Here is a 24,831-nt window from a genome sequence, read left to right on the forward strand (position 1 = left end):
GTTCAGAATTTAATCGAACTCAAAATTTTCGATTAAACTAGAAGACACCTTAACTAGATAATTGTTGATTTATTTTTTGGGACTAAATAATTGATAAATTTTGAAAGTTCTTCAACTATTGGCACCATTATTTAGCCGTCTATTTATGGCATTTGGAGCCATCAAGAACCGTCACACTTGGTTCAATGAACATTGTTTCTCATTATTAAACCTATTTTTTGGTGTCATTTTCAAGTTATTTATATGGGTTACTAAGTTTGATTTGACCTTAAGCGTGATTCAACATTTGGCTCAAGTTCAATATTTAAAATAAATATACTATAGGTTAATCATAAATAAACAAAGCAAATAGTAACTTGCAATAGAAAAGGACGGTTGTTGTAAATAAATTAAGCATTATATTTTTTAGTGCATCCACATTGATGAATGTGTGTGAGACTCTTTGTATAATGTCACTAGATTTAATTGAAGGTGATGGTTTAACATAGGAATATATGATTAATCATAAATTATATAATAATAAACCTCTTTACTAAATTTAAGATTTGTTTGTAAAGATAGTTGAGATTTGTCAAAAGGTACATCTCATGTAGGTGTTTTAGTTGAATGGTTCATTGCACATTGGAATCCCCTAACTATTTTTAAGTTTTGAAATGACTTTAAGCAAAATTCTTTAACATGTCTTTTATTCTACAATGAAAAAAATTGATTTTAAATAAATTAATTTTAAATGATTTTTCTAGTGAATTAAATAATAAATTTTAATATAAAAATTACATCTAAATTTAGAAATCCAATTTTGAAAAAACATAATTAATTCTACTTCATACCGACCAAACACATAAAAAAAAAAATTCTATAATTTTGGATGCTCAAATATGAAAACAAACATATATTTATATTATTATTTTTTTGGTTTTTTCATCACCAATTTAGTCTGGTTCAAAGTCAATTCTATTAAGTCCAGCATCAATCATCATTGGATCAATTAATATTAGTTTATATTATTAAGATTATGTAAAAGAATTATCTTATATAATTCTCTTGTCAACTCTTATGAGTTCAAAATGATAAATTTTAATAAAATTGATAAACTCTTGATTTTACTTAGAAAGTGAAACCACTTAATTGATTTGATATTTATTTATTTGTTTAAGAAAAAAGGCAAGGCAACAAAGAGTATACCATAATGCACCATGTCTCCCTTTTAAGACAAAGACGTGTGAATAAACTAACCCACTTTTATTGCTTTTGTTCCCTTTTCTTACATAGAATCACACATCAATTTCATGTAGGGTCAAAACCATAAACCCCACTTTCTTCACCTCCCAATCACACTTTGTTTTTAATCAAACATCTTTCTTTATCTTTCCACCCACAAAATTACCACTTAATTTAATTTAAAATATATCCCTTCCTCACGTACACACTACGCACCTATCCTCCAATTAGGACAATGATACTTAAACCAATGTTATATAAAAATCAATAACCTAATTTGATAGGAGACCTTTCTATTTATCTAGGCCCATGCCATGTTGCTTTCTTTTATTTATCTTGTTCTCATCAATGTGTAGACGTGTTAGACTTTGTGCAAAAGGGTTAGAAAAATGTGTCACATACATAGCTTGTCCATATCATATCATATAATATAATAAAATAAATTAATATTCCAAAATTTTAGTTGGAGGTTGGGTGGACCTACTCCAAATATTGAGATAGATATAGTACAAAACAAAGCATAAAATATGGATGCAATTAAAGAAAAGCATATTATATAGAGGGGTCCATGATGTGTAACCTAACTTAATTTCTTCCCTTATCAAAGAGGGCATGCTCATGTACTAGTCTTAGGTCCATCATCATAGAATTGATTTTGTTGTTTCCTTTTGTTCTATCCTAACACATGTTTTCTTGCTTTAAAGTAGAGGACCCTACAAATTCTCTCCCATATCACAAGTCACTTAAAAAATTTATTAAAAAAATAATTAATTAATTAATTATCATCATGATGATGATGATAAAACCTATGGTGTCCAATTATGTCTCCATAACTATTGTGAATCTCAAAGTCTAAAGGTGCCATAGTGAAAAGCACCCATTGAAAAATCCAAAGAATGGAATGAATTCTTGGTTTTCAATCATATTCAATGACACATTGATATTTGAGGTGGACCTAATTTTTTTAATTTTATTGTTTGAAAAAAAAATGTAATCTTTTTTTTTTTTTTGAAATTAAATTAATTTGGATGGTGATACTCATACATAGGCATTATCTAAAGTCCATTCTCTTTATTTTTAAGCCAATGTGAGTGAGGTTTCTGTTTTTATATATATTCCTTTTCTCAACCAAAAATGTCATCAAAGAGAACCTAATTGGTTATCATGTTAACTTTGTTAGTTGGTCTCTTCTATTTTTTTTTTTTTAAATAAATTATTTTGAGATAATGTAATTGTATATTGGAAAGTGCCTTGTTGGCATCTAAAGTTTTATCTTTTAATTACTTTCTCACATTGTATGATATATATGATTCCCATTTTACTTTGTAAGGATAATGGGGTGATAATATTTATAAATTGTCAAGAAAAGGCATGGTGGGTCATTTGATAAGCAATTACGAATCCACAAACTTATAAAAGAAAAAGTGACATAATAAACCATTCACCTAAAAATCATATCTCACATAATGAGCATTTCTTTATAGGGGAACTTGAATGACCTCCCATAAGTTTACTTTACATGTATGGATTTGGTGGAATAGGTGGAGTAAGACTAAAGAAAAAGACATTATTATTTATTACATATTTGAATTCATAAATATTTTGTCGTCGATATTAAGGTCGTATTAAAGACGTGTCAGATTAATTATAAAAATATAATTTAATTTTTTTAGAAAATATAATTTAATAAATTCTCGTATAAATTATTATAAATTAATATTAATAATATTTTTATTTATTTATTTTAATAAAAAATGTTCTTTATCTAAACCCTAGAAAAGGAATAAAGAAAACTAAAAGAAAAATGAGAATAAAAGTGAGTAATTAACAAACTATTATTTTGTCTTGCTTTTAGAGATATTGGAATGTGGAAGTGTAACAATCACTTTTCCCCACTAACATTATAATTTCCATGTGCTAAGGTCCACCTTATGCTTACTCATCCCATTAATGTACTATTGGTGTTTGTGGTCACAAACCCAACTCCCTCTATCTTGGGTAAAATCATTATGCCTTTGCCATTCTTCATCTTTTTCATCCCTTTTTCTTGTCAGTGGAGATTTTTTCTAAAAGTCTTTTAATACTTCCTTCTTGTCTACATTAGGCCCTTCTCCAAAATCTAACCACTATTGTCATATAAATAAATTAATTTTTATATGTTTTAATAACATCATTCGTTCGATTTTGATCAAACGGTTCATATTAAAATTTAGCAGATTCGAAATGAAATACAAATTGTTAAAAATGTAAAAATATAGTCAATTTAAAAAAAATTATTAGGATTAAAACATAGTTAGATAGAATGTCATAAAATATGTCATAATAAATTTATAATTAATTTAAAATTTTAATTTACAGAAACTTCTACAAACTTAAGATAGACAGCAATGCGATTTGATAATGTATAATAGGATGAGATTGGATAACATAAAAGATAAAAATATTTTAAAATTAGTTTTGTGAATGATAGCAAGGTTGACATAAACATTGTAGAATGTACTATGTAACCCTATTTTTTTCCACTAGAAATATTCATATATATAGCAAACAAAAAGATGAAAATATTTTAAATTTTGTTCCCTATCTCTTTGGTTACTTTTTCAAAGTCTAACATTGAGTCATGAGAGAATTGAGATTCCACCAGCTATCACTTTTGGACCGAATAAATTATGAAGGAAAAATATTTGGTATTATCATCAATATGGGAGAGTGCATCACATTGTGCTGTCCACAAAATGAGCAAGATTTGGCCCACATTGATAATGGACCATAAATTTTTTGTTGTTTGAATTGACACACCAATTTGATATTACTCTAGCACATTCCTATTAAGGATTTTCTACAATGACTTTAGCTTCTATACAATTTTTTTGAAATAATATCAATTTAATAAAACTTTTAGGTACAACATCAATTTCATGATTTTCTCCCATGCTTTTAAAATGGGGTTATAGTGTTTTCACACTAAAGTAATGTCCCTTCATAAATGATGTTTCCACTAATAGAATGTCCAATCAATTCACAATTAAGTTATTGAGTGGAAGATCAATGAAAAGATTAAAAAAAATTACATGAAAATGCAACATCAATTCAATTTAGGGTTAGGTGTTAGGCATACTATTTTGAGTGGATGTGGACAAAAATGGTAACATGTTTCATGTTCCAATTCTATCTTAACAATGTTATGGAAGTAGACCCTTAATTTTGATCATGGTAATATATGTTTTTTTCCCTTGAATTGGCCCTAGTGGGATCATGGATACCCTACCATACTATTTTGATAATAATATTTCACCATTATGTTATATCAACTCAAATGCTAGTACATACACCACTCCATCTTGGAATTGAATTGTCATCTAGCTAAAATTTATTGAATATTTTTAAAAAAATTAAAATTCTAAAATATCTTACTTTCTTTTTTCCTTATTAAAAATATGTAATTTTTAAAAAATAATTGCTATTTTGACATTGGGTATTAGATATGGTATAAATATACTAGAAAGGAAACTGATTAATCTAATTTATTCGATAGATACAGAGATATTTGATTGTAAGAATGTCTATTAGACATGTATGTTTTTCTTATATTTCAAGGTTCGTTCTGTTTTTTTCCAAGTAAACGTAATAATATAATTTTGAATTTTTAAGTTTAAGTGGTGCACAGTCTACAGGTCTTCTCGCTTTCATTTTTTTTAGGGACGATTAAAATTTTAGACACACACTCAACTATGCATATCCTTTCTGCCCTATTTTTTTCACTTTTATAGGACGTATCTAGAGCAGATATGTCTTGTTTGTCATCTTTGAACATCTCATTTATTTGTTTTTAATTAAGAAATTTTGACATCTAAACTCTTGATTGATTCTAGATTTTGTGCTAAAGATTATTTATTAAAAAGCTAAATTATTATATATTTGTATAATTATTCAAAATTGGCATCCATTAATTTCACTTGCCCATAATTGAGGACTATTTAGTCTACAACTACCCACTTGCCACTTGAAGTTTCTTATGAAATTATTACACTACCTAAAGTGTTTAGTATATTGTACTACTTGTATAGAAATAAAACAAATAGGGCCATATTGAAAAGAAAGAAGAAGAAAAAAAGTAGAATAGGTGTGTGATTTAATGTGTTGGGCCTGAATGACACATGAATAGCAATTAACAAATCTAACCTATTTAATCAAGCAATGTCCCATTTATAATAAAATATGACTCTTTTAGCCTTATAATAATAGAATAAAAGAGATAGTGACTACACATGCTAGAAATTGCCCCCACTTTATATTTTCATCACAGAATGTGTAGTTTGATGTTAACACTCTCCATGTGCTTATCATTCATTCATGTCATAAGCCAGCAATTAATAATGACACATACTAACTTATTATTATTGTTATACATATTTAATGAATGTGCAGATAATTGTTGGACTCTTTGAATTGTCACTTGTTAGTTTGTTGTCATAAATTGACAGAAATATCATAAAAGAAAAAAAAAAGTTTTTTTACCACCGTTTTAGTCCAGTTCGAATCAGTTCTAGCAATAAATAGGTACAGTATTTTCTCGATCGCAGTTTTCCTATTAAGTTCAGCGTCAATCATTACTCGATTAACTGAAAGAAAATTTAATTTCTAACTTTTTTTAATATATATTGAAAATATTTGGTGTATATCTTAATTGAGAAGATTTTTTAATGTGATGGAAATAATTGGAAGTGTCTTCCCCATTAATTTCTATGATTAAAGATGAGCACATGATCTTGAAAATGAGTGCTAATGTGATGTTACAATTCTTGTATATATGTGAACTAAAATTTAAAGATAAGTACAAAATAATTTAATATCTTGATATGATGAATGATGAGAAAAATGAGGTAAAATACAAAAGTCGGTGTTTAATTTGTGATGGCACAGGGAAAAAATCAAAGAGGTTATGAAATAGACTTCCTTTGTTTGCTTGCTAGTAAAAAAAAACTTTATTTTACTCCTTGACTTATTTATAAACACTTATTTGATAAAAAAATTGTTTTTAATTATAAATTCAATTTTAAACTCTTCTTCCGTTTCAAATTAATTTTTATTAAAAATATTTTATATAGATTCAAAAACATGAATATGTTTGTATAAAAATTAAATTATGTATAATTATATAATAATTTTTTTCATTAGTTACATAGTTGAAAGACAAATTAAAAGAATTAGAAATAAAAAAGATTAATTAATAATAAAATAAATTAAAATAAATAATGTTGTAATGAAATAATAAAGTAATTTATGATTTGGAGCAAATTTTTTAAAATAATTTAAATTTAAGATGAATAAAATATTAAATATGTTTATTGTTACTATTTTTCAAATAAACTTTTAATTAATAAAATGAGTCAATAATATTAATAAATACTCCTATATTTTAGAAAAAATATAAAAATAGATAATAAATGAATATAAATAAATAAAATAATACAAACATAGATATGCATGTGAAGCAAAAAAGTTTGTGCAAGAGACATAAATGCACACGTCAATAAATACAAAGAGACAAGAAATAACATCGAAATGAGTGTCTTTTAGTTACAGATCCTAGTGGTTTAAATATGATAATGACATGTATGAATAACACCAATAAGTAATTAATGTACTTTGCATAAGAAAAAGTTAATTTTAGGGCTAGGTCCAAACCTAATATTGAATAATATATTTAGTCCAAATTAAAAAAAAAAGATTTATAATAATTAATTTTTATGCTTTTTAATTTTCACAAAAAAAATACTAAAAAATTAATAATATAATTTTTAAATTTTTTTTTAACAATATCAATTTTTGTAAATTAAGTTAGAATTTAGGAAATTTATTAAAATATATTATTGAAAAGATATAAATTATAGGCCACAAAGTGGATCATATTGAAAGAATTTGAATGACCACAAATCCACCAATATGCAAGAATTTTTAATATAAAGTTGACAAATTTTGATTCGGTTTCTATAGTGGCTTCTCAATCAATGTACACTAAAAAATAAATCTCCAAATGGAACCTTATAGTCTTATTCTGATATCTATCAATTTGATTTTGCACTATTTTTTTCTTCATTCATAAAAAGCAAAAAGTTAAATGTAAAATATAAGAAAAAGCAAAGAGAAAAGTAACCTAAAAAGAAAAACACACTTCTTCAATTTGATTTGAACTAGTCACATGCATTTGTCCTTGTTTTGTTTCTCATTGATGATGTAACAAGAGCTCAAAGAGTTTCACATAGTGATTGCTAATTCATGTTATGGTATAGGATTCCTCTAAAGTTTTTTTTTAATCAATTTGCTTCAATTTATTGATTGAAAAATGTTGATTATTGGTTTAAATACATTCTTCATCTCTTACTTTATAAAAATAAAGTTTTGATGCTTCAATTCTAAAAATCTGTTTTTTATCTTAGTTTTAATTTTATGTTACATATTACACCATCAAAATCAACTAATTCATATGAGTTGGGTTAACAAATATTTTGGGTGGAAGATTTGTAATATGTTTGGTGTTTGGGTATATGGACAATATGGTCTAGTGAGGGGTTTGAAAGTTGAGGATTTTAGACGACATTCAGTTTATAAGGTACTCCCTCTGTCCCAAATTATAAGAGAAAATTACTTTTTAGATTCATTGAATAATTAATGTATTTGGTCTATATAAAAACCAGATACATTAATTCTTCAATGAATCTAAAAAGTGATTTTCTCTTATAATTTGGGACGGAGGGAGTAGGGTGGAAAGAGGATAACTTCACTCCAATAAAGGCTTAGCACATTGGTGGATAGCACGAGAGATCTAATGAATTTCATGAGGTTTCTATTGTTTCTTTGACAATTCCATTTTGCTAAAGGGAGTTTACACATGAAGTTTGATGCATAATGCCATGATTTAAGAGATAAATACCAAAGAAATTATGGAAGTGCTCTCTCACATTGCCTGCGTTAAGCACTTGAATATTAATTTGAAACAGATTTTGGATCAACTTATTAAGATTTTCAAAAATCTTTCCTACTAATTTTTTCATAAAGGATCACACATGTAACTTTTGTGTGATCATCTATGATTGTCAGAAACCACTTTGACCTAGTGACATTTTTAACTCGAGATGATCCCCGTGCATCATTGTGGATTAAGAAAAAATGATAGGATGACTTATAGGGTTGGGCAAGGTAGTGAGATTCAGTGTTTGGCCAATTTGCTAACTTTGTATTTGACAAATTTTTATTAAATAATAACGTAAGAACGTAAGAAGAGAGATGACATTTTATATGAACTCTTTGTGATCTCTATTTTTAAGCAAAATAGGACTTGGGCTTTTCCCAATACACTGCCTCACGATTAGGGGTGGAAATAAGCTAGGCTTTAGAAGACTTGAGTCTGGCCTACGATAAACTTAAAAGACATAAGCCTGGCCTATGGCTTATCATAGGCTCAATTTTTTGGCCTGTCCTTTTTAAAAGTTTGGCCTAGCCTGAAAGCCTATTTAAAAGCTTTTATCTCACTAAAGTTTTCAATTAATCATATTACTTAAGAAGCCTTATAGGTCGGCCTATATATGCATATATAAGCCGACCTATTTAACATTTGTTCTAATATATATGCATACATGGCTTCACATATTTAGCATTTTAGCCTTTTTTTTTTCTAATACATATGCATACATGAGTCAACCTATTTAGCATATTTCTAATATATATGAAAATATAAGTCGGCCTATAAGGCTTCATAGATTTTTTTTAATAGCCTAACTTTGACCTATTTAATAAAATAGATTTTTAAAAACGCCTAAGTTTGGTCTATTTATTAAATAGGTCTGATCTGACCTTAAATAGGCTAGGAGGCTATAGACCCATATAGGCCGGTCTAGCGTATTCTCAACCCTTCTCACGACCAACACTATTAGAATTGGGCATAGTACCATTAGAATTGGTGCATAGTGGATGACCTCAATTATCAATGTGGGACTTAATTTTTCCGATACACCAATTTACACCCAACACTATTGAATTAGTAAATGATGGGTGGTTCAAATTGATAGACAAATATTATATTTATTTCCCTTGCTATAAAATGTGTTACATAGTGTGTGTATATATACACAATAGAAAGGACACAAACTAATCTAACAATTCCATTATATAAATAAGAAACATCATGAATGCTACACTAAATCAATGGGGATATCAATCCCTACATTACTGTCCCAAAATCCTTGACAACTGGTTGTCATGATAGATCATAAAGGATACATATCAGCTATGGAACAATAAAAATTAAAGCAAAAAAAGTAAAGGATAATTAAAAGAAAAAGGACAATTTGAAAAAACTTATAACCTAAAAACAACTTCATATTATATGATAAACCCAACTACTAACACATGATTTTGATTAAAAGAGTAGTATATTGTCTTTGATTTTGATTTGGATTCTCCACTTGAACTAACACATGATGAAACAATAGACTACTATGCTTACAACATGTCATTGCTCAACTAGTCAGCAGACCAAGAGAAATCCTAAGACCATCTCCAATGGTAGTTTCTTCTATTGGGTTCTCCACATGTACCATTAATTTAATAATTAAATATTTAGAAAATTTGCCATGTCATAATAGAGTTGCATTGCAATGCAACAACTAAAAGATTGTAGTACCCAATCAAATCAAATTATGAGGTAAAGTTGTGGGACCATATCAGATTTTTATTAAAGTTAAAATTAAATAAATTCTTTTAATATGATGTGGCTTAGTGGGTCCCATAAAAAACTCAAATGTAAGTTGCACCATTGGAGATGCTCTAACTTTTGTTAGAGCAATGGTGCAATAATGCCATCCAATATAAGCATGAAAAAGTTGTTGAGATAACTGATAACATAACACCAATAGAAGTCAAAAGTAGGAATTCCTTAAAGCATGTTCTCAAGTCACACAAATTTGAACCAACTAAAACAGACTATACACATTAATCATGATGCTTTTTACACTTTCCATCCATTATATACATCATCAAAATTTTCTCTCTTTCTCTTTCCTACCTTCAAATCATAGCAAAAAGTAAACAACTTTTCATATAGGAAAGAGTAGTTCAATGCAAGCCCTCTACTCTACTCTAGTGCTTGTGAAAAGCTGTTTTAATATATTCCATTGATTGAGAATGTGGTTTCAAACCACTAGCCTCCAATAATGACCATTGTTTGCATGTGTAAACAAAGGTGTAATGAGATGATCATGAGGTGTTCCTGTGTGATCAAAAGTAGATTAGAATTTGAGGAGTGGTTGATATCTACAAGACTAATATCCACACTTTTTTAAACTTTAAAGCATAATGTAAACGAGTAAGTTGAAAATCTTGTTTTGTTAATATGGACTGTTCAAAAGTTGACATCTGTGGCACTCATCATTAAAGAGATCTGCTTTATTGTATATATATCATCATGCTTTCAACCTTGAACCATTCACCCAATAACAAGAAAAGAAAATTTACTCTCCTAAGTGACTTATGACTAAAAGCCTCTTTGAATTGACTTATTCAAATTTATTTATAAATATAAATATCTGTGACACTTGTGAAAATTATCTCAATTTCTTTAAGGTGGCTTATAAAAATAACTTGTAGTTTATATGAAAATAATTTCATTTTCTTATATTTTTGTTATAAAAATAATTTATACTTAAATATTTATATGATAAGCATTCAATTGAGATGTTTATCCAAACAAAATCTAATCTATACTACCAACCATCAATATTTTAGGCACTACCATTACAACAGAACCAAAAATATGTAGTGCAATAGTTACATTCTTCCAGTGCATAGTATAGGAGTATTTGTTGAAATATATACTATATTTAAAAATTTGTTATTTATTTTAGGACATTTATTTAATTTTATTGTTACTATTTTCTTTTATATAAGATAATAATTAGATTGTAATATCCTTATAAATTCTGGCCAATGCTAAAGAATAAAATTATAACAATTTTTTTTACCTATTTTCTCTAATACTAAAACGAGACTCTAATACCATGTTAAGAAATGTGGTTTGGCCTAACTCAACCCTATAAAACCGACTGATAGGGTTTGGATTGCCCTCACTTATAAGTACATATTTAGGCTATATATTGTCTGATGTGGGACTCTAAACAGATAAATGTTCAGTTGTGTTATCTCAAAGTCTGATTAAAGATGTTCTTTATGTTCCAAATTTAACTTGTAATCTAATGTATGTCAATATATTAGCCCAAGAAAAAACTTATCAAACTAATTTCTTCCTTACTCATTGTGTTTTTTAGGATTTGAACTCAGAATTGGCAGAGGTAAGGACTAACGAGAGTGGAAGACTTTACTACTTTGAACTAATTAAAATGCCACTAAATGATGAGTCATCGGAACAGGATAGATGCGAAGTGGAAAACAATATTGGAGGAAAAGTCTTTGTGAGAAAGAACCATACAAGAGGTGACGAGTCCACATCACAACACTGTCAAGAATTTAAACCAAGGGATGAGCAACCTCCTAAGAAAAAGATAATTGAATAAATTCTAAAAAAAACATACATCTAGAAGTTCCAAAATGGAGAAAAATTGTACTTGAGATGAAAGTTCTTGAAAAGAACAAAACTTGGAGTGCCATAAGTTCATAACTCTTCTGGATGGTACGAGAACCGTGTGATACAAATTGGTGTTTAATGTGAAATATCATTCAAATAGGTCAATTGAAAGGTATAAAGCTCGATTGGTTGCTAAGGATTTTACTCAAACCTATGTCATAGGCTACTCAAAAACATTTATTTATGTTGCAAAATTGAACATTGTCAAAATACTCATATTTCTTGCTGCAAACCTAGATTGAGCTTTACATCAGTTGGATGTTAAAAATGTTTTTCTCAATGACAATCTAGATGAAGAGGTGTATATGAATGTTCCTCTTGAATTTGAAGACAAATAAGGCTCAAATGTGTTCAAGTTAGAAAAGTCGTTGTATGGATTAAAACAGTCTCCTCAGAACTTGGTTTGAATAATTCACTTAGTCCATGAAAAAACAAGGGTATACTCAAGGCTATATTGACCATACCTTGTTCACAAAGTTCTCTCACGATGAAAGAATCTCTATATTCATTGTGTACGTTGATGATATTATCTTTACCAGAAATGATATAGAGTTGAAATGGCAAGAGTAAAAGAGAAACTGACTGATGACTTTGAAATTAAGGACGTTGATGATATTATCTTTACCAGAAATGATAGAGTTGAAATGGAAAGAGTAAAAGAGAAACTGACTGATGACTTTGAAATTAAGGACGTAGAAATTGACAGATGACTTTGAAATTAAGGACGCAAGGTCCTTGAGATACTTCCTAACTATGGGTATTGTACCTATGCGTGGGGTAATCTTGTGACATGGAGGAGCAAGAAACAGGAAGTGGTAGCAGGAAGTAGTGCAGAAGCCGAGTTTAGAGACATAACTCAAGGTATTTGTGAGAGACTACGAATTCAAAGAATCCTTGAAGAACTCAAAACAAAAATTTAACTATCCTTGAAATTATGCTTTGACAGCAAAGTTGCAATTAGCATAACTGAATTCAGTCAAACATGATAGAACTGAGCACATTGAAATCGATTGACACTTCATAAAGGAGAAGTTAGATGTTGGGATTATATGTGCTTGTGGTTCTTAAGCTATCAACCTTTACAGTATTGATTGATTAGTGGAAAACAAGACACCAACAATTTTTAGCATAAAATTTAATGATTATCTAATAAATCAAAACACCATGAAGTGAAAAACAAGAGACTTGAAATTTTAAGTAAAAAAATTGCTACTAAATCTCACCATACTTAAGTTCCATTCTCAAAGCAATGATTCTGATAAACATGGATGCTCCAAGTACAATTGCAAACAAAGAGGTTCACTACTCATTGATTTGATAGGGGTAATAAGTGGAGGCTGTTGCCACTGTTTTGTGTCGGTTGAAATCCACAAGTCCGCTTCCTTGCTTGTGCCTGCCTCAGGAATCGATCGAAAGTAAGCAGTTATCTCCCACCTGCAATCTGTTTAGAATCGGAACAATAAGTTTAGACATAGGTTTAATGAAATTGTCATCGAGAACTTATGAAAACAACTTATCCATAAAAAAAGGATTTTTTTTGTTCCTCACAATTAATTTGTAACAAATGGTCTATATACTTTGTAGTTACCAGGAGGAAGTTTCTTAGTAAGAGATTCTGAAACTGACAACTTGCTCATGAATGATCTGAGAGAGAACTGAAGATCAACCTCTTCCACAGATGAACCATAAGAGAGATTCATTGCAAGCTTGAAAACAAATTTCTCGAGCGGAATATCATCAGCATTGAAGAAAATAACAGCTACTCTTTCAACCAGGCCCTAGTAGATGGAAGGTAATAGATAAAAATCAGCAAAACAAAATATATTAGTTACAAGAGAAGTTAGATGTGACGTGACATGGAGGTGAATTTTCGATGCGGCCGTCAAGCTTCAATCAGCTATTGAATTATTGAAATCTCTCTTAGAAGAATCACAGGGAGTAACAATCTATCAAATCAAATCATGTTGAAATAGAGTGCGAAAATTGGGCACTCAGAAAATATATAGGATACCAACTCCTCACTACCACACTCTCCAACACATCGACTCGACCCCTGATCAATCACTCCTCTTCTGAAAAGATTGCCTCTTGTTAGAATTCTACTTTGTAACAATCTCCATACCAAACCCGACACTTTCGAGGGAATCACCTTATTCCACACCTTATACCAAGGATGGTTAGGATGGCCCTAACAAGTGCTAATAATCTAAACAACAATGCTACATGCACAAAGATGATATACTCATTTAAGATATATCTGAATTCTACATGACATTAGAAGCAAATCAACCTATATTTTATCATCCACTTCCAAATCAAGCAATCAATTCAACAACACACATACCATGTTGAGTGAAAAACAAAATCAAAGTCCTAAAAAGACCAACCTTTTGTATAAAGGGAAGAAGTCCTGAAACAGTGGCATGAATATAATATCTAAGCTGAGGATGACAAGCCCTTTGAACCACCACATTCATATACCTTCTCCTCCCAAAAGCACCTTCCCCATAACCAAAATAATCAAAATCAAACACCTATAAATAATCAAATTGCAATGTTAAGCTAAAAATCATTGCTTTTTCCATTTACAAGCAACCAAACAAACCTGAAGGATAAACCCCTTTGAGAAAAACAACAGAAGTAATAGCAACTTCCAAAAATTCAACCAAAACCCTAGCTATTTGGCCTGCAAATTTTCAAGCAGAATCATTGTTAGAACTAAAATACAAGAATCAAAATCAAAGCTTTTGTTGCCAAAATTTCAAACCTTGAGGAGTTTGATTCTCTCTGCGCTCCATTGCATAAATTTCCCATACTCAATTTCAATAAAAACAAAAACCCCTTTTCAGAAAAATTACAATTTTGACCCCAATTCGACCCGTATTCAATTTGGGTCATAGAATCACTTTAAGGATCGGGTTTTGACCCGAATTTCATTTTTCTTGTTGCTTCGATTGAAAAAGATTTGATTTTGACTAATGGGTTAATTGAATTTTGAGGTTTAAGATTGAAATTTGATGCTGAAAGGAAAAAGCAAAAAGATGGAAGGAGGAAGAAGAGGGAGGGCTTGTGTTGTGGTTTTGGGTGACATTGGACGCAGCCCTAGAATGCAGTACCATGCTCTCTCACTCGCAAATCAGGTTTTTTTTGTATAATTTCATGTACTATTTTGATTTGATTTTGCATATGTTGTTTGATTTTCCATTGCATGAGTGTTTATGTATTTTAGACTATTGAATTCTGACTTCTGAGTTCCTTGTAATGATTTTTGTTTGTTTGTTGATTGATTGATTGATCTAATGGCTTTTCTGTTTGTCATTCCAATTTCCAGGCTTCCCTAGAGGTTGACATTGTTGCATATGGAGGTAAGTTTTTCTGGTTGAGATAGTTGTGTCAGGGTCGGTGTCCGAAACCGGCAATGACATTTCTGATTACGCTTAATTTATCCATTTTCTAAAAAATTAATATTGATGTTTATGCGTCTGTTTCGGTGTCGTGTTTTCAGTGTCCCTGTTTCATATATCTCTGGACCCATTTAGTAGGAGAGAGATACACTAAGTGTCAGTGTCGTGTTTTTAGTGTCCATGTTTCATATATCTCTGGACGCATTTAGTATGAGAGAGATACACACAAGAGATAGACTAAGTATCGGTGTCGTGTTTTCGGTGTCCCTATTTCATAATATCTCTGGACGCATTTAGTAGGAGAGAGATACACACAAGAGATAGTCAGATAGATGTATTGAATTTTGTTTGTGATTCAAAAAAATTGTGTCTACCTCTCTTCTTTTGGAAGTTTTGAGTATTGGAGATGATAACAATCCTACTTGAGTTTGATTTTATTACTTCAATATGCTTTGGAGTTGATTACTACTTTTCAATTATAATATGATTACATTTTTTGTTCAATGGTTTCTAACAGGCTCAGAGCCCCATACTGAACTTCTGGCCAACCCATCTATTCATATTCACCTCATGGTATGTGTTTGAGTTAATCGTTTGAGGACAAATTTTACAAAAGTTGATGTAGTTTTGGTTGGAACATTCTCGAATTTTCAGAAGCAGTGGTCAACAGCCCGTCAAAGCTTACCGAAGATACTTCAACCTTTCATGCTTTTGTTGAAACCGTTGTTTCAAATTTTCACCCTTCTTTGGTACCTTTGTATAAAGATACCTTCTCCCGATATTTTTATTGTCCAGGTTAATTACCCTTTATGTTTTATCCCCCTTTTCTCACTCATTATTTAAGTGATTTTATGTTTTACGTGATCGATTCAATGCTACTTGTTCTTGCCTAAATTAGAGTTTTACTGTTACTAGACAAGTGTACTTGAAAAATGGATGTTTGCGAAACATCTCAGAAGCTTAATACATACTACTCCCTCCGTCTCATAACAAACGTCTTATTTGAGCTATGCGCGGTTCTTAAAAAAATGATTCGTTGTGTTGGTTTTAATGATAAAATTAGTATCAGTTACTAAAATACCCTTATTTATTATAGGTAGTGGAGTAGTTAAAAAACGTGAAAGTTAATAGATAGGGGTATAGTAGTGGAAAAAAGTAATAAATGTTATATTGGTATTCTAAAGAGACATTTATTTTGAGACATAGAAAAACTGTAAAAGAGACATTTATTATGAGACGAAGGGAGTATTAAATACCATATTTGCGCATTAGTTTGTGTTAAATTAGATTAGTTTGGGGTTTAGGCTACAAGAGAGATTCTATTTTGCCCAACTTTACTCTCTTTGCATAGATGATGTTTGGCACTCTATGTATAGCAAGAAATTTATTCGGATTTTCAGTGAGATTATCGTATAAGTGCTTGTGTATAAGTTGTTTCTATAACAAAAGATAAAATAAAGTCAAACTGATTTCATATAAGCTATAAGTTTTTTTTTTCATAAGCTAATCTGTAAGAGCTAATGGAAATAAGTTGGAAACAACTTATGGACAGTCGTAAGTTGTTTTCATAAGCTCTCTCAAACAGTCTCAGAAGTACGTGTGTCAGTAGATAAGCTCAATTAAGTTAACCAGAGATGGCAGCAAGTATGATTCTGTAATTTTGTACTTCACTTCCCTCATTTCTTTGTTTTGTGCAGAATCCTCCTTCAGTTCCAACTTTAGTAGCAGTAAAATGGGCTAGCTGGTTGAGGAAATCATCATTTGTCATAGATTGGCATAATTTTGGATATACTTTACTTGGACTGTCCCTAGGAAGGAATAGCCGTTTTGTCTCTTTATACAAATGGTATCGGTTCAGCATTTTTAACTTTTTTACGTTTGCTGTTGTGGATTTTTTCTTTGCTCTCTCATGACTTTTTCTTTCTTAAACTTGTTACTAACGTGATTATTTTTCTCGGCTCCATTTAGGTTTGAGAATCGTTATGGGAAAATGGCAGACGCTTCTCTATGCGTAACAAAAGCAATGCAGCATGAATTGGCTCAAAACTGGGGGATTAAGTAAGAAAATCAACGAAAAATTCAAATCTTGCTTCTCTAACGTATACTTGTTTTTTTGTAAGTACTGTGAAGCAACCTGATGTTTGTTCCTTAATGTCATAGTGCTACCGTATTGTATGACCAACCTCCTGATTTCTTTCATCCAACTTCGCTGGAAGAAAGGCATAAGGTGATATAGTTGTTCACTTGTCTAGTGACTGTGAATGGTGTTGCATCTTCGGCATTCCTAAAGATTTCCTAATACAATATAGATAGCTTATAGTTGTTTTGCAGACTGAATGAACACTTTTATCATCCTCTTGGTGTTAGAGATTGTGTTAGTAATGGTAAGATAGGTTTTACTTTTACAATCCTGATATGTATTGATCTTAGTCGATGGCAATCGGCGTGATATTATTTCTCAACACTCTTGCTTGCTGCAGGAAATTCGCTGACGAGTAGCCAAATCCAAAATGAGAGTGTATTTACATCTGAGGTTGGTTCAAACATAGATTTGAAGCCAAACCGGCCTGCACTTGTTGTAAGCAGCACGAGCTGGTAAGTGTATCCTATAACGAATCGGTGGCATTAAAATTGGCGATAGATAAAGTCATCATTTATCTTACGAGACTTGAATAATTTGTTTTTGTGACTTGTGCCATTTTTAGGACTCCTGATGAAGATTTTGGCATTCTCTTAGAAGCCGCTTTAATGTATGACAGACGTGTTGCGGCTATATTGAATGAAGATGATTCACTAGACGAGGAGGTCATGTGGAAAGAAATATCTGATGATGGAAAACAATGTTTATATCCCAGATTGTTATTCGTCATCACTGGTAAAAAATTTGTTTTTTTTCCCGCCTTCAGAACCTTCGAGAATCGTAAGGTACTTTTTTGACGAAGAATCTTTCTTGATAAAGGTAAAGGTCCTGAAAAAGCAAAGTATGAAGCTAAAATAAAGACATTGAAACTTAAACGCGTGGCATTTCGCACCATGTGGCTGTCTGCAGATGATTATCCATTACTGCTAGGTACGTTTTTTGTTCTTCGATTTTGAAAAAATTTCCTTGCAGTGATGTAAAGTAATTGATGTTAAAATCTGAATAATTTCAGGATCAGCTGATCTAGGTGTTTGTTTGCATACGTCATCATCCGGATTAGACCTTCCCATGAAGGTACCCTTTGTCATACTTCATTAAATCTCGTACTCATTCGGTATATTTCTAAATTTTCTCTTTATTGGTATCAGGTTGTTGATATGTTTGGCTGTGGACTGCCTGTTTGTGCTGTTTCATATTCTTGGTAAGCTACGTACTTTCATTTTTGTATTTTTTGATGTTGGCACGTTATGTTTGTTTCGTTTTTGCTAAAGTCTTTTACTTTTTTGAAGCATTAAAGAGCTCGTTAGCGTCGACAAAAATGGTCTTCTCTTCTCTTCATCTTCAGAGCTAGCTGACGAACTTTTGGTATCCAACTCTTCTTTAAACTATTGATCCATAACGCGGCCAATGTTTATAGATAATCATGAGCATACTAATTTGTTTTCTGGCCGAATCTACATAGACACTCTTTAAAGGATTTCCCGATGCGTGCGAATCTCTGAAGGTTCTCAAATCAGGTGCACTAGATACAGGTTCTTCATCAAGGTGGGTTACTGAATGGGAAGAACATGCAAAGCCACTGATAACTGAGGCAAGTTCATACTGTTTTGCTTTATATTGTGATAAGCCTAGGCCACCCATCACCAAGTTTTACACACGCAGGCAGCGACTCCCAAGGAGTGCAGAGTCAGGAGATGCGAATCAGGGGGCGTGACCCTTGGTGAAGAGACACACCCACCCGAAAGGATGCAACCCTTGGAACCAAACAGCATCAAATCTAACAGTTATAACCCTTCAAATTAATTGTGCCAATTAGGAACAGATGTAAATACAGTATAAATAGAAGCAAATCAGAATTAGGAAGGCATTCAGAAAATTTAGGAAGAATTTGAATTGTGGAGAGACAGGCTCTCGAAAACCTGTGTTGTAATATTCCAATATTATCTACATAAATTTCAGTTTTCATATTTTCATTTCTGTTCCAATTTTTTGGTTCTTATCAATTGGTATCAGAGCACCGTCCAGGTGCTTTGCTTCCAACTATGGTGACAACTCGATCTAATCCCGAAAACCCAGACACAATGGAGAAAATTTTAGAAATGTTGATGGCGGACCGACAAAACCGAGATGTAGAACGACAACAATTCGAAACACGCTTTGCACGTCTAGAAGCCATGGTGGAAAATTTGTCCAAGCATTCAGAAGATGGCACACCCAAAGGTTCCATCAATGGAGAACGTTCAACCAAGGTCCACACCGGAGAAAGAAAAACAGAACGATGGAGAAAATTGGCAATCCCCATATATGATGGAGAATCCGATGCTTATGGCTGGATAAATAAATTGGAACGCTTCTTTCAAATGAGAGAAATCCTTGAAGAAGAGAAAATTCAGGCAGTTATGGTGGCTCTAGAGGGAAAGGCACTATCTTGGTTCCAATGGTGGGAAAATTGCAATTCTGATATTGGATGGGAAGATTTCAAACTTGCCATTCTTGAAAGGTTCCAAACTTCAGCCACTCTCAACCCTTTTGCTGCCCTCCTTGCACTTAAACAAGAAGAAACGGTGGAAGAGTACGTTGAACAATTCGAAAAGTTTGCAGGTATGCTGAAAACTATCGATGAAGAACATTTAAAGGACATTTTTGCGAATGGATTAAAGGAAGACATTGGGGCAGAAATTAAACTCTACGAACCACCCACTTTTTCAATCATGGTCAAGAAGGCATTAATGATCGAACAAAAAAATAGAGCAATTTGGAAGGTGGGACCGAATGCTCCTTCTAACTCAAATTCAAAATTCAACAACTCGTATCGAAGCCCATCCTATTCGAAGACTATTACTTATGGTGTTAGTCAGAAAGGTGGAGGAAAAAGTAATGGCCCTTCTAATTCTTTTGCGGGAAGTGTATCTGTGAACAAACCAGAAAACAACAACCGACCCAGAGGATTTCAACGGTTAACCGAAGCAGAACTTCAAGAGAAGAGGAAGAAAGGAGAATGTTTTCGTTGTGAAGAAAAATGGAGCACTTCTCATGTATGTAGAAATAAACAACTTCGGATAATGTTAGTAACAGATGAAGATGATGTTGAAAACTCCGAAGATGAGCCTGAACCCGAATTTGGAGAAACGCCCCAATTATCCATGAATAGTATTGTGGGATTTACTTCTCGCCGATCCTTGAAGGTTTGGGGAAGTATTGATGATAACAAAGTCATAGTACTGATAGATTGCGGTGCCACCCACAACTTCATTTCAAAGGAACTAGTGGAAAAATTACAATTAGAAGTGGAAGACACTCCATCATACGTTGTAGAAGTCGGAGATGGTCACAAAATCAAATGTAAGGGAGTATGCAGAAAGGTTCCCTTGAAAGTGCAAGAAGTACAAGTACAACAACAGTTCTTCTTATTCGGCCTTGGAGGCGTGGATGTGGTTTTAGGCATGGAATGGTTAGCAAGCCTAGGAGAGATTAGTGCCAACTTTGAACAACTGACGTTGGGCTTTAAGATTAATGGAAGAAAGGTAATTTTAAAGGGAGAGCCAGAACTTTCAAAGAAAGATGCCTCACTTAATTCTATGTTGAAAGCTTTGCAGCAAGGAGAAGGGTTCTTTATCGATTATCGTCATATTCAAGCAGAGATAGATTGGAAGGATTCAATCCCGTCAGAATTAAAAGATGTGCTACATGATTTCCCTTCCATCTTTGAACCCCCAGAAGGACTTCCTCCTCATCGGCGTCAAGACCATGCCATTCACCTCAAAGAAGGAGCCCAAATACCGAATATCAGACCATACAGATATCCTCACTATCAAAAAACAGAAATTGAAAAACTAGTTGCAGAAATGTTAGAAGCGGGAATCATCCGACCATCTACGAGTCCTTATTCTAGTCCTGTCATCCTAGTCAGAAAGAAAGACGGTAGTTGGCGGTTTTGTGTAGATTACAGGGCCTTGAACAAAATCACTGTTCCCGACAAATTTCCCATCCCGGTGATTGAAGAGTTGTTAGACGAAATAGGAGGGGCCAACATCTTTTCAAAACTGGATTTAAGATCCGGATACCACCAAATCAGAATGAAGGAAGAGGATATTGCAAAAACTGCTTTTCGAACACATGAAGGTCATTATGAATTTTTGGTACTTCCATTTGGACTTACTAACGCACCTTCGTCTTTTCAATCATTAATGAATGAAGTATTAAGGCCAGTACTCCGAAAATACGTTTTGGTATTCTTCGATGATATCCTAATATACAGCCCTTCTATGGAAGAACACAAGCAACATCTGCAAAATGTATTAACGTTACTCCAACAAAATGAATTGAAGATCAACGGCAAGAAGTGCTCATTTGGCCAAGATAACTTGGAATATTTGGGACATGTTATTTCTGCAGGAGGAGTATCCGCAGATCCTAAGAAGCTGGAAGCAATGACGTTATGGCCTTCACCCAAGGATGTCACTAGCTTAAGGGGATTCCTAGGCCTTACTGGCTATTATAGGAGGTTCGTTCATGATTATGGAAGAATAGCAAGGCCATTGACCAACCTGTTGAAGAAAAACGCCTTTCAATGGAGTCCAGAGGCAGAACTTGCATTCGAACAACTAAAGCAAGCCATGACCAATTTACCTACATTAGCAGTACCCAACTTTTCAAAACCTTTTGTGGTTGAAACAGATGCTTGCGGAACCGGACTAGGGGCTGTTCTAATGCAGGAAGGAAGACCCCTGGCCTTTTGGAGTACTACCCTATCAGAAAGGAATCAGAGGAAATCAGTGTATGATCGCGAATTAATGGCGGTCGTAAAAGCAGTCCAGAAATGGCGACACTACTTGTTGGGAAATCATTTTATTATTAAAACTGACCAAAAAAGTTTGAAATTTTTGACGGAGCAGAGAATGATCGGTGAGGAACAATACAAATGGATTTCCAAATTAGCAGGATATGATTTTGAAATACAGTACAAACCAGGGAAGGAAAATTCTGTCGCCGATGCCCTATCCAGGAGAAGTTCTTATTGTGCCATGACAGTCTTACAAATTCACGATTTCGAGGAATGGGTTGAAGAGATCAAACAAGATGTCAAGTTACAAAAAATCATGCAAGACCTAATTATCAATCCCATGTCTCATGCTGGCTACACGTTAAGGGATCAGAAACTATTTTACAAGGAGAAATTGGTGTTGTCAAAATCATCCTCCAGAATTCCCATCATTTTAAAAGAATTCCATTCATCCTTGGTAGGAGGACACTCAGGAATCTTCAGGACTTATAAAAGAATAGCAGATCTAGTTTATTGGGAAGGGATGAAAACCGACATCAAAAATTTTGTTGCAGCTTGCGAAGTCTGTCAAAGAAACAAAAGCGATAACTTGTCACCGGCAGGACTGCTACAGCCATTACCAATTCCTACTCAAGTATGGACAGACATTTCGATGGATTTTATTGGAGGACTACCCAAATCCATGGGGAAGGATACAATTCTGGTGGTGGTTGACCGGCTCACCAAATATGCCCACTTCATACCATTAGGGCATCCTTACACCGCAATCGATGTTGCTGCAGTTTTTCTACAGGAAGTTGTAAGATTGCATGGATTTCCGTCTTCCATTGTTTCAGATCGTGATCCTTTGTTTTTAAGTAATTTTTGGAAAGCCCTTTTTAAAGCAGCAGGTACACAACTAAAATTCAGTTCGGCATACCATCCTCAAACGGATGGACAAACGGAAGTTGTCAATCGATGCTTGGAGGTTTATTTACGATGCTTAACAGGTACTAAGCCTAAGAAATGGGTCTCTTGTCTTCCCTGGGCTGAATTCTGGTTTAATACCAATTATAATGCTTCAACCAAAATGTCCCCTTTCAAAGCATTGTATGGACATGATCCACCTCACATTCTTAAGGGATCCACCATTCCGTCCCGCCTTGAAGAAGTCAATAAACTTACAATTGCTCGAGATGAATTATTGGCGGCTCTGAGAGAGAATTTGTTGAAGTCCCAAGATGTCATGCGCACAAATGCCAACAAACGCCGTCGAGATATAACATATGAAATCGGTGATTGGGTGTTCTTAAAGATGCAACCTTACAGGAGAAAATCCTTGGCTAAAAGGATTAATGAAAAACTCTCGCCTCGATTTTATGGTCCTTTCCAGGTGTTAAAAAAAGTGGGTGCTGTTGCTTACAAATTGGATCTTCCATCTCATAGTAAAATTCATCCAGTATTTCATGTCTCTCTCCTCAAGAAGGCCATTGGTGATTCTTTCCAATCCCAACCTTTACCACCTATGCTATCTGAGGATCAGGAATTACAGGTTTATCCGGACTCTGTTTTAGATATTCGTGAATTACAACCTGGCAACGTGGAAGTCTTAGTTAAATGGCAGAATCTGCCTACAAGTGAAAATAGTTGGGAATCTGTGGCTAAATTTCAAGAGGTCTTCCCAGATTTTCACCTTGAGGACAAGGTGAATCTTTTAGGCGGGGGTATTGATAAGCCTAGGCCACCCATCACCAAGTTTTACACACGCAGGCAGCGACTCCCAAGGAGTGCAGAGTCAGGAGATGCGAATCAGGGGGCGTGACCCTTGGTGAAGAGACACACCCACCCGAAAGGATGCAACCCTTGGAACCAAACAGCATCAAATCTAACAGTTATAACCCTTCAAATTAATTGTGCCAATTAGGAACAGATGTAAATACAGTATAAATAGAAGCAAATCAGAATTAGGAAGGCATTCAGAAAATTTAGGAAGAATTTGAATTGTGGAGAGACAGGCTCTCGAAAACCTGTGTTGTAATATTCCAATATTATCTACATAAATTTCAGTTTTCATATTTTCATTTCTGTTCCAATTTTTTGGTTCTTATCATATTGTCACCTTTTTTATATGCTGTTTGGTTTGAAGTGTTATTCCTGCTAACCTAAATTTATAAGCATTTGAATTTGCAGGTTATGTCAAGATTTTGATTTTCGTTGTATTCTTAGAAGTCGTCTTTGACTGCTAACAGAAAATTTCATAGATTTGTTGGCTTGATCGATCCTATATTGTTGAGTTGACTTACTGCATTTGTTGTAAATAGAAGTCTGAAATATTTTTGGCAAGTTCTTTATCCCAACCAAACTCATGAGACAATATTTTTCGAACGGTTTTTGGAGTCATGCCTTGGTCCAATCTTTCCATTAACAATGGCCTCTGCAAGACATTCCTGCTTTGGCCTTGCTTCCATGTATTCACAATTTTAAGTAACAAATAATGAATTCACCGTCAACACGAGCTGGTTCACGTACCAAAAATTTTATGAAAAATCGCAGCAAGCATAAATAACTTTTTTCAAGCCAAAATAAACTTAGATCGCAACGAACCATGACTGTGAACTTTTTTCAAACCAAAATAAACTTAGATCGCAACGATCCATGACTGTGA

The 24,831-nt window shown here is 32.8% G+C and overlaps 2 protein-coding genes across 5 annotated transcripts; one reads left to right on the forward strand and one right to left on the reverse strand.

Annotated features, from left to right (window-relative positions):
• Positions 1 to 10,183: 10,183 nt before the first annotated feature.
• LOC131594615 (DNA polymerase zeta processivity subunit-like) lies at positions 10,184 to 14,688 on the reverse strand. The gene is made up of 6 exons (XM_058866795.1): positions 14,628 to 14,688; positions 14,466 to 14,546; positions 14,248 to 14,360; positions 13,449 to 13,638; positions 13,084 to 13,301; positions 10,184 to 10,489 (listed from the first exon to the last, which is right to left on the reverse strand). The coding sequence occupies exons 1-5, from the start codon at positions 14,656 to 14,658 to the stop codon at positions 13,102 to 13,104; spliced, it is 615 nt and encodes a 204-aa protein (XP_058722778.1). The 5' UTR covers positions 14,659 to 14,688; the 3' UTR covers positions 10,184 to 10,489; positions 13,084 to 13,101.
• A 51-nt stretch (positions 14,689 to 14,739) lies between these two features.
• Positions 14,740 to 24,676, forward strand: LOC131594614 (UDP-glycosyltransferase TURAN-like). 4 transcript variants are annotated; one of them, XM_058866792.1, is made up of 16 exons: positions 14,740 to 15,000; positions 15,192 to 15,225; positions 15,782 to 15,837; positions 15,919 to 16,059; positions 16,962 to 17,110; positions 17,233 to 17,322; positions 17,425 to 17,491; positions 17,585 to 17,648; positions 17,745 to 17,859; positions 17,970 to 18,139; positions 18,224 to 18,334; positions 18,417 to 18,478; positions 18,553 to 18,605; positions 18,694 to 18,769; positions 18,867 to 18,995; positions 24,357 to 24,676. In XM_058866792.1, exons 1-16 carry the CDS (start codon positions 14,878 to 14,880, stop codon positions 24,372 to 24,374), a joined length of 1,458 nt encoding a protein of 485 aa, XP_058722775.1. In that variant the 5' UTR covers positions 14,740 to 14,877; the 3' UTR covers positions 24,375 to 24,676. The 4 variants fall into 4 exon arrangements, with proteins under 4 accessions (XP_058722775.1, XP_058722773.1, XP_058722774.1 ...); XM_058866790.1 differs by lacking the exon at positions 24,357 to 24,676 and adding an exon at positions 19,071 to 19,357 and having other exon boundaries at positions 18,867 to 18,999; XM_058866791.1 differs by lacking the exon at positions 24,357 to 24,676 and having other exon boundaries at positions 18,867 to 19,267.
• Positions 24,677 to 24,831: the final 155 nt, after the last annotated feature.

The sequence above is a fragment of the Vicia villosa genome, linkage group LG4, assembly GCF_029867415.1.
Source record: "Vicia villosa cultivar HV-30 ecotype Madison, WI linkage group LG4, Vvil1.0, whole genome shotgun sequence".
Lineage (NCBI taxonomy): Eukaryota > Viridiplantae > Streptophyta > Magnoliopsida > Fabales > Fabaceae > Vicia > Vicia villosa.